The sequence below is a fragment of the Onychomys torridus genome, chromosome 22, assembly GCF_903995425.1.
Source record: "Onychomys torridus chromosome 22, mOncTor1.1, whole genome shotgun sequence".
NCBI lineage: Eukaryota > Metazoa > Chordata > Mammalia > Rodentia > Cricetidae > Onychomys > Onychomys torridus.
The window spans coordinates 30,301,915-30,312,610 of NC_050464.1; the positions used below are offsets into that span (position 1 = coordinate 30,301,915).

The 10,696-nt window shown below is 42.8% G+C and overlaps 1 protein-coding gene across 4 annotated transcripts in view; it reads left to right on the plus strand.

The window, feature by feature from the left end:
- Positions 1-10,079, plus strand: part of Ift81 (intraflagellar transport 81) — a 69,151-nt gene extending 59,072 nt beyond the window's left edge. For all 4 annotated transcript variants that reach the window (XM_036172060.1, XM_036172058.1, XM_036172061.1 and 1 more), the window contains 2 exons: positions 2,608-2,653; positions 9,371-10,079. In XM_036172060.1, the coding sequence (XP_036027953.1) occupies positions 2,608-2,653; positions 9,371-9,553 (229 nt within the window). In that variant the 3' untranslated portion in view covers positions 9,554-10,079. The remainder of the gene's footprint in view (positions 1-2,607; positions 2,654-9,370) is intronic.
- The last annotated feature ends 617 nt before the right edge of the window (positions 10,080-10,696 follow it).

A 10,696-nucleotide genomic window follows, 5' to 3' on the forward strand; every position in this document is an offset into this window, starting at 1 on the left:
GAATTTCAAGGGCAAATCAAGGCTCATGGGTTTGTGGAGGGTCTCCACCCTTGTTCCTGTGGGCAGATGCCACCTGTGCTTCCCCCGGGACCATGGGTGCTTTCTGTGCCATTCTCCTTGTCCTTTTCCCTCCGCTGCAGAGGCATGATCGTTCGCTGCTGCTGCTGCCGCTGCTGCTGCCGCCACTGCCACTGCTGCCGCTGCTAGATTTTCCCTTCTGTGGTTTAGGATATCTTAGATTCTCCAACTTATCTTGCTTTATTCTTCTAATAGTACAATCTAAGTTTGCACAGAGAGATTAAAAAACAATGTTTGCATTTAAATCTAGCCAGGCATGGTAGCACAGGCCTTTAATCCCTGCACTCAGGAGGCAGAGGCAGGTGGATCACTGTAAGTTCAAGACCAGGGCTTTTACACAGAAAAACCTTGTCTGGGAACATTCCCTCTCCCCAAGTAAACAAACAAACAAACAATTATAAGATTTAAAGTCTCCTCCCATATCCCTTATTTAGTTAGGTTTTTTTTTTTCTTTCTTTCTTTTTTTAAAGATTTATTTATTTATTTTTGTATACAGAAGAGGGCGCCAGATCTCATTACAGATGGTTGTGAGCCACCATGTGGGTGCTGGGAATTGAACTCAGGACCTCTGGAAGAGCAGTTGGTGCTCTTAACCGCTGAGCCATCTCTCCAGCCCCTTATAAAAATATTTTTAAAACCAAAAACTAATCATTATGGAGCAGCCTACATGGATATTGAGTGCTTTCAAGATGAACATTTTGGGGGATGGAGAGATGGCTCAGTGGTTAAGAGCACTGACTGTGCCGGGCGGGGGGTGGCGCACGCTGTAATCCCAGCACTTGGGAGGCAGAGCTAGGTGGATCTCTGTGAGTTCAAGGCCAGCCTGGGCTACAGAGCGAGTTCCAGGAAAGGCGCAAAGTGACACAGAGAAACCCTGTCTCGAGAAAAAAAAAAAACAGGGTTGGGGATTTAGCTCAGTGGTAGAGCACTTCCCTAGCAAGCGCAAGGCCCTGGGTTCAGTCCTCAGCTCAAAAAAAAAAAAAAAAAAAGAAAAAGAAAAGAAAGGAAGAAAGAAAAAAAACAGCACTGACTGTTCTTCCAGAGGACCCAGGTTCAATCCCCAGCACCCACATGGCAGCTCACAACTGTCTGTAACTCCAAGATCTGACACCCTCACACAGGCAAAATATCAATATATATAAAATAAGAATAAATAAGTATTTTTAAAAAAAGAGCCAGGCAGTGGTGGTACACACCTTTAATCCCAGCACTCGGGAGGCAGAGGCAGGTGGATCTCTGTGAGTTCGAGGCCAGCCTGGTCTACAAAGTGTGTTCCAGGAAAGGCACAAAACTACACAGAGAAACCCTGTCTCGAAAAACAAACAAACAAATAAATAAATAAATAATAAAAATTTTAAAAAGATGAGCATGTTGACATACACCTGTGATTTTCACACTTGGAAGGCTGAGATTAGAGGATTATGGGTAGGACTGGTTTAAGATACCTGAGTTTGAGGCCAGCCTGAGAAAATGGTGGGACCTTATTAAAGGTGTGTTTACATAATGCACACCTTTAATCCTAGCACTCAGGAGGTAGAGGCTGGCAGATCTATGTGGGCTCAAGGCCAGCCTGGTCTACTGTAGGTGAATTCAAGACCAGTCAGATACCTAGTCAGACTCTGAGAGAGAGAGAGAGAGAGAGAGAGAGAAGAAGAAGAAGAAGAAAAGAAAAGAAAAAAGGAAGGAAGGAAGGAAGGAAGGAAGGAAGGAAGGAAGGAAGGAAAATGAAGAGTGTGGCGGCACACCCTGTAGACACGGCACTTGAGAGGAAGGCGGGACTGTCAGGAATCAAGGCTAGCCTTGGTTATACACTAAGTTTGAGGCCATACTGGGCTGCATGCCATCTTAAAAATGCTAATACACCTGCATGTGTATATGTTAGCAGATACATTAGAAATATATGTACATATAAATGTATATATAAAAATAAATATTATTCTATCTTCATAATTTATTTAGACTTTTTCCACTTCAGTATGTGTAGACTTGTCTCATTCTTTATCACAACTCTGTATTAGTCCTTTGACTAGATTCACTATAGTCTACCTCAACAGTTCCCCATCTCCATGCATTTGGCCTATGAGTTTTCAGTAGCCCGTGCACCAGTGAAGTACATGGTATTTGCTTACAGTTTCTGAAGTCGTGAGTTGTCCTGGAGGTGAGTTCCTGGAGCAGAGCTGCAGACTCAACACTGGTCAGTGTTTGTTAATGTGTACTCCTTCTGCCTGCAGACTCTACAAGGCAGTGAGACATTTAATCAAATTGTTTGCCTTTGTTTTAAGGGTAGATTAAGCAAAAATAGCACTTAACATCTTAATTTTCTTAATTTCCCATATAATGCTGTGCCCTCCCCCTTTACATTACTGTTTACTAGAAGAAATGACTAAACCTGAACAAAAACAAAGTATCTGAGGAGCTTCATTCTGATTCTGCCCAAACTGTAAATGGATATCGATATGCTCATTTATAATTTAGTTGTGTGTTTGAATCAACTCAAGTTGAAGTTAAATCATTGTGTTGACTCCCTAGGGAACAGTACACCAAAAATATTACTGAACAAGAAAACCTTGGTAAGGTAAGAATGATTTTTAATGTTTCTAATTGAGACTGTTGCATAGCTCTGACATTGTCATTCTCTTGGAAGGCTCCAGTTTGAGGGGTGTTAATTCCTTTCTTAAGAACTGAAAGGGACAAGTGAGCGAGCGCTGAGCATTAGTTAGAGTGTGGTCAGCCTGGTGACCTAAGTTCGATCTCCAGGACTCCTACACTAGAAGATAACCAACTCCCATGAGAGGTCCTCTGACCTCCAAACACATCTCAGGGGTATGTGTGTGTGTGTGTGTGTGTGTGTGTGTGTGTGTGTGTGTGTTCACTAGCCAGGTGGTGGTGGCACACACTTCTAATCCCAGTACTTGGAGGCTGAGGCTTGTGGATATCTGTGAGTTCAAGGCCAGCCTGGTCTACAGAGCGAGTTCCAGGACAGCCAGAGCTACACAGAGAAACCCTGTTTTGTTTTGTTTTTGTTTGTTTGTTTTTCGAGACAGGGTAGTTTTGGTAGCTAACTTGGATCTTTCTCTATAGCCCAGGCTGGCCTTGAACTCACAGAGATCCGCCTGGCTCTGCCTCCCAAGTGCTGGGATTAAAGGTATGCGCCACCACCACCCGGTGAGAAACCCTGTTTTGAAAAACCATTTAAAAAAGTAAATAAGTAAGAAGAAAGAAAGGAAGATAGGAAGAAAGAGAAAATAAATTAATGTGTTTTAATTAGTTTATATAAACATTCATTTGTAAAATACATTAACAATAGATGTTTAGATTTTTAGAAGTTAGTATGATTGTCAATAGACTTTCATCTAAAGAGTCCATGTTATGTTAATATGAAACTATTCCTCTGTTTCTCTTATTTAGAGAAGTCCTGGGGGGCTGGAGAGATGGCTCAGTGGTTAAAAGCACTGGCTGCTCTTCTAGAGGACCAGGGTCAATTCCCAGCAACCACATAGTGACTCGCAACTGTCTATAACTTCAATTCCAGAAGTTCCAAAGTTCCCTTCTGGCCTCTGTGGGCACCAGGCATGCAGTGGTATAGACATTCATGCAAACAAAACACCTCTCTCTCTCTCTCTCTCTCTCTCTCTCTCTCTCTCTCTCTCTCTCTCTCTCTCTGTGTGTGTGTGTCACACACACACACACACACACACACACACACACACAATCTTTTTAATTATGAAAAGTGCCTGGATGGATGTTAATGTGTACAGAAATGTTTATGAAATCTTAAATCCCTTTACAAGCTTAATTTCTAAATCATTTACAGATTAACTTCGGGCTGGGTGAAGCTGGGTGGTAATTCACATGCTGGCCATGTACAAGAACCTGCTTTCAGTCTATAGCACCAAGAAGAATTTCCTGCTCCTTCCAGTGTGATGTTTTACTTAAGCAAGGTCTCGGGGAAAGTGGGATATAAAGTATTTTGAAGCAGAATGAACCAGACTGAGCCATAACACAATCTCAGCTCCCCACTCCTCACTTGTGCAGAGGATCTCAATTGTCAAGGCAGCCCAGAGTAAAGCTAGTGTTTCCAAGAGTGTGATGTACACACACGCAGAGGCCAGAGACCTCTAAGTGCCCTCTTCTGATGCCCTCTACCCACTTCCTTAAGACAGGCTCGCACAGCACTGTGATATCTGAGGTCGTCCCTCACCAAGCCCCGGGGACCTCCTGTCTCTGTGCTGAGGGTCCAGGTGGAGGTGCTGGGATCCCAAACCAGGTCCTCAGCTGGCACTCTTACCCACTGAGCATCTCCTCCACCCTGAGTTGGCTCTTGAAATAATCTTTAGAGGTTGTTAGCATTTGGGACAAAGAAATTATTTCAGTAGTATAAGAAAAGTTATAGTTTAGGTTTACCGTATCTGAAAAAGTCCTGCTCAGAACTCGTAAAATCCTTAGTATACTTCGATGGTCTTTCCAAATACTTCTAATCTGTGAACACAAACATGTTTGTGGTGAGATATGTCACTCACAACATAAATTTTCATATGCTAATCATGTGCTTTCTGTATTATATTAAAAAAAAAAAAAGGTTGGTTACATTACAATTACATCTGAAATTCTCCTGTGTGTTCTTACTGTTTCCTGTTATATTTGCTTTCAGTATCCATAACTGGGGTGGGCAGTATTTAATCAGTGGTTTAAATCTCGCCTCCATCCTGGTTCATCCTCTTATTTGGGCAAGCATCAGCCCTCGGCACTCTCATGTGTCCTGTGTGGTGAGGAGCTGTCCTAAGAGGAGGGATGAGTGTGTTTCTGTGCGCAGCTGCTGTGTGTTCACTTGTCTCCTTCACACCGTGGTGTGCTGCTGCTCCTGTCGCACGCTTTCCATGTGTGTGCACTGCCAGCCCCTTTCCATGTGTGTGCACTGCCAGCCCCTTTCCATGTGTGTGCACTGCCAGCCCCTTTCCATGTGTGTGCACTGCCAGCCTGTTGCTAGAGTTTTCCTGCCTGGCCCAGTCAGGACAAATCTCTCTTACCCGCCAGTCCCACAGTCACTCAGACCCAACCAAGAAAGCACACAGAGACTTACATTGTTTAGAAACTGTATGGCTGTGGCAGGCTTCTTGTTATCTACTTCTTCTATCTTAAATTAACCCATTTCTGTTAGTCTATACTTTGCCACATGGCTCGTGGCTTACCAGTGTCTTTATATGTTGCTTCTCATGGTGGCGGCTGGCGGTGTCTCTCTACCCAGCCTTTACTTCCCAGAATTCTCTTCTCTCTTGTCTCGCCTATACTTCCTGCCTGGCCACTGGCCAATCAGAACTTTATTTACACAGAGTGATATCCACAGCACTTCCCCTTTTCTTTTTTTTTTTTTAGGAAGGTTTTAACTTTTACATAGTACAATTACATATAACAAAACAATTATCAAGCAAGAATTACAGTTATAATATTAAAGAAGATATCCTATCTATCTTATATTTGTGAGTCTAAGGTTTTGTATCTAACTTATCTTTTATCATAATGGAGGAAATTATAACTATCTAGTCTTCAACCACATCAAAGACCTCAGAAGGATATAATATTACCTGAGAAATGGGAGAAGGATGTAAGCAACTTTCGGGAGTCTTGTAGGGTAGACAGAGACAGCTGGCAGCCTGAACAGTCACTTAATGTTCCTTTGTAAAGTTGGGGCATTTGTCTTCAGCCCACAGGGCTAGAGTCTCTTGATCACTTCTCTCAGTGTCCTATAGAATGTCTGGCAGTTTCCTCTGCGAAGCAGGAACCTGAAGGACCATTTTGTCAAGCAAAGTTTAGTGGTCACCTTTCTATGGGTCCTGCATGTCCAGTCGATCAAGCAGTCCAGGCAAGAACAGTTTTTTGCCCAAATGGCTATTTTTGCCAAGGTGAAGATAAGATATGAAGTGTCTTCAATGCCCATCCTCCTCTCTGAAGTAAATTGGTGCTGCCAGGAGCAGACATGTCTCACTGTCCAGAAAGTCTAAATTTTAAAAGTATTTTAAATGCCATATTTTGTAGACCTTTGAAGTGTTTGAAGAGTACCTGTCTATCTGAAATATCTCTGTGTATACCTAGAAGACTTAACTAACATGGCTATGAGTATGATTATCATAGATGACCAGTTATTAATCTATTTTTAATTATCCATTACAATTTTAAATGAGCTATATGAACATAATACCTTAAACAAGAGTAGAAATATACACACAATATAACACAATTAACTAAGTTTATATCAATAGACTAAAATCTAAACCAATGTAAAACATTTTAAACAAGTTGTTGCTCTTTAGAAGTTCCTTAATTTATCCTTTTATCCTATTATATCTATATCATATCCCCTTTCATTCTTTAGAAAGAGATCACATTTATAATCAACCTGCTTTTAAAGAAAAATATTGGTTTTCTCTGTCCCACACCAGAGGGCTCTTCTGATTTGGGACACAAGAATCTCTTAACCTTTTCTTTTAGCAATATGTCTGGGTTTAGAGAAGGAGTGAGCCAATTCCATCTCCAAAGCCAGCTGGGAATTTGGGCGTAGTTTTTCTTACTACTTCCTGCTGGAGGGGGGGCGCTGTATCTCATGGGAACACAAAGAAAATTTTAGGATTATGGAGTAGTCCATGAGGGTAAACCTCTGAGCCAGTTGCCTTGAAACCATTTTGGATGTTGAATCATCTGGGCCATTGTGTCACCAGAGACCTTTCAGGTGGTCTTGGCTGATCAAACCTGATGTATCTTAATCTGGAACAAATCCACAGCCTCTGGCTTTCTGTGGAAACAAAAGCAGAGACTCTTTTCCAAAGCAACATATCTTTATATCCAAATTTTGAAGTCAAGGTACCTTTAAAATTTACATATTTGTTTAACTCAACAGCTTTTATGATCAAATCTTTTTTTGCAGTTAAAAATCCCAAAAACAACATAAACCAGATTCTCTGTGTAATATCCATCTTTGTAAGATTGAAACTCCCCTGTGGCTGCCGGCTCCGCCCACCTCAGCTTTCCAACATGGCGGTGGTACAGTTTACCACCAGCTCTGGGTCTGGAGCCGTGTGTACCATCAACTATCAGAAGCAGTTCTATAAAAGCAGTGCATAGCCCAGAAACCTTTTTTTTTTTTTTTTTTAAACTAGCAAAGGCTAAATCTACCATACAACAGAGTAAAGTGCTGCTTGTAGATTCCTCATTCCCGCCACACTGCAGGTCAGACACACACGCCAGAAACCCGCCATAGTAGCTCAAACTGGCAGGCTGCGGCTAACTTGAGAGAGACAACTAGGAAGCTGTTTTTAGCTCCGTTTTAGAATCTTTTTTCTCAGGTTTTAGGAGGAAACTCTTGCCAACATGTTGGACGCCATTTGTAGTTAGAGTTTTCCTGCCTGGCCCAGTCAGGACAAATCTCTCTTACCCGCCAGTCCCACACCAGCCCCTTTCCATGTGTGTGCACTGCACTGCCAGCCCCTTTCCATGTGTGTGCACTGCACTGCCAGCCCCTTTCCATGTGTGTGCACTGCCAGCCCCTTTCCATGTGTGTGCACTACCAGCCCCACCCTTCTTCCTCACTGTCGCTTCTTGCTGACTGCTCTTTCCAGTCAGCCTTCCTCAGGTTACAGAACCAAAGTATATTTTTGCAATTAGTCAAACCTTTTGTACTTCTCTTTATAGTTATGGTCAGGGAGTAAAACAGTTTTCGCAGGTGGAACTATCTAGACTTAGTAGCAAAAATCAGAGATGGCTCAGTGGTTAAGAGCACTGTCTTCTTTTCCACAGAACCCAGGTTCAATTCCCAGCACCTACATGGCAGCTCACATGTATCTGTAACTCTAGTTCCAGGGGATCCAACGCCCTCTTCTGGCCTTCATAGGGACCATACATGCACATGGTGCACAGACATACATACAGGCAAAACACCCATACATATAAAGTAAAAATAAACAAGTCTCTCTCTCTCTCCTCTCTCTCTCTCTCTCTCTCTCTCTGTCCCTCTCTCTCTTTTTGAGACAGAGTTTCTCTTTGTAGCTCTGGCTGTCCTGGAATTCACTCTGTAGACCAGGCTGGCCTAGAACTCAGAGTTCTTCCTGTTGCTGGTCTTATTTATAAAAAATATTTCTCATAAAAATTTTGGCTTATTAAATGGTAAACACCTTTTTAAAAAATATCACTGCTGTCTCTGAAGAAGATATGCCTGTGGTTTGATAATTTGAACTTACATAGACTGTACTTCAGGGTCAAATATAGCATCTAATGATAACATACACAATACAATATAGGTTATCAAGTATTTCCATCTGTGTTAGCACATGAAGAAGAAGAGTATAAGGCACATAGTTTTATTATTCCCTGTTACTAGCTGCAGTTGGCAGTTGAGACAGCTGAGGTCCAGGGAAGCTGAGACTTTGCTTCTAACTGGTGACAGAGCCACAGCTGAACCTCAGACCAGACTACTTCCCTGATTCCTTTGTCTCCTCCTCTCCTCCCCTCCCCTCCCCTCCCCTCCCCTCCCCTCCCCTCCCCTCCCCTTCTTCCCCTCTCCTCCCTCCCCTCCCCTCCCCTCCCCTTCTTCCCCTCTCCTCCCCTCCCCTCCCCTCCCCTCCCCTCCCCTTCCCTCCCCTCCCCTTCTTCCCCTCTCCTCCCTCCCCTCCCCTCCCCTCCCCTTCCCTCCTCTCCCCTTCTTCCCCTCTCCTCCCTCCCCTCCCCTCCCCTCCCCTTCCCTCTTCTCCTTCCCCTCTCCTCCCTCCCCTCCCCTTCCCTCTTCTCCTTCCCCTCTCCTCCCTCTCCTCCCCTCCTCTCATTTCCCCCCTCCCCTCCCCTCCCCTCTCTTCCCTTCCTCTCCCCTCCCCTCCCCTCCTCTTGTTTTCTCCTTATTTTTTTGTTTGTTTCCTACACTTGATGTGTGTGACCGTTGCCTGCTTGTACACAAGTGTACCACAGCATGTATCAGAGTCCCTGGCCTGGAGTTCCAGATGGTGTGAGCCACCATGTAGGTGCTGGGAATCAAACCTGAGTCTTCTGCTAGAATAGCAAACGTTCTTAAACCACAGTCATAGCTCCAGCTCCCTTTTCTGATCCTTTTAACTTCAGGTTATTCTACAGGTACCTTAAATTTAATTAACTTTTTAAATATTCTTAGTGTAAATGTTTTAGAGGAGAACATAGTTGCTTCGTTATCACTTATGAAATGTATAAAACACGCCATACTCCTCTGCCTCATAATGCCAGAAGTCAGTCTCCTTAACCAATAATGTATTATTACTGCTTTTGTTTTGAATGGTAGAAACTCCGGGAAAAGCAAAAGGCTGTACGGGAAAGTCATGGTCCAAATATGAAGCAAGCAAAGATGTGGCGTGATCTGGAGCAGCTGATGGAGTGTAAAAAGCAGTGCTTTCTAAAGCAGCAAAACCAGATTTCCATTGGTCAGGTAATTCAGGAGGGCGGAGAGGACCGCCTGGTGCTCTGAGCCCTGTGTCTGTCACTGGCTGTGAGGGCGGCACCCGCACACAGCGCTTCCTGCTTGGAAGGGGTTTGTTCATCCTTTGCTTTCAGACTCCTTCCTCCTAAAGTTGTCTCGGAAAATGACGTGAAGGCAGATTCCGTCTTTTTACCATGAAGAAGAGGCTTGCGTTGTTTGTTTAGTTTAGACGTCAAGTGGTATCCTGAGTTTTATGAGAAAGGGACTAAGCTTGCTATCTGTAATGTAAACATGTGTCCATTAAGAACCATCTAGTTTTTAAAGCTGTAATAACCAGTGGATTAATGTTTTCTCAATCTTTTTTCCGGACTTCAGAGGACTCTTTTAGGAACTAGGATCTCTTGTTTTGAAGAAACATTTGTCTGAAGTCAGCAGACCCTAGGGTTTCACTTCAGTTTCTTCCTCTTCTGTAAATGCAAGCCGGTTTAACATTTTGAAAAGCCTTTCTTCTCTCCATGTGATTCAAAAGCAAATAAAGCCTGGAACATGGCATGGCTGTTGATCTTAAATAATATACTGGTGTCAATCTTTTCTTTTATAAGTATTTTATAATATTCACTTCTCATCTTACAGGATTATTATTCATTTTCACCAAACATCGATGGAGAGCTAATAATACAATCATGCGATTGTACTGAGGACTGCTATTATAAATATAAAAATTGTTATGAAATTTGGATGTGACATGGGCTGGAAAGCTAACACAAGATTCCTGGTGAAATTTAGGAGTTCAAAGTGCTTCCAGCCTCTGCTTCATTTGGCTGGATACTTAAAGACTGCTTTGGTTTTCCTTAAAGAAAGATAGTAAACTCGAATGTTCTCTTTTACTTCATTTTGGTTTCAATCTGTTTTTCAAAATTCTGGCCTTTAGATTTGAAAACACGGGTTTTTAAATTGTTAGTCTGTCCTTCATAAGCTAGTTCTTTAAAAAAAAAAAATGAAAATTTGTGTTGTGTAAGATATGCAGACATGTGTCTCTTTGTCCCAAGTTTGATCTGCTCTTAATATTGAAGGCTCATTAGTAATCAGAACACAGTGTCAGCCTCTGCTCCACACACGACTACACACTCAAATGCATTCACACATAGTTGTGCACATAGGCACTTACACACACACACACACACACACACA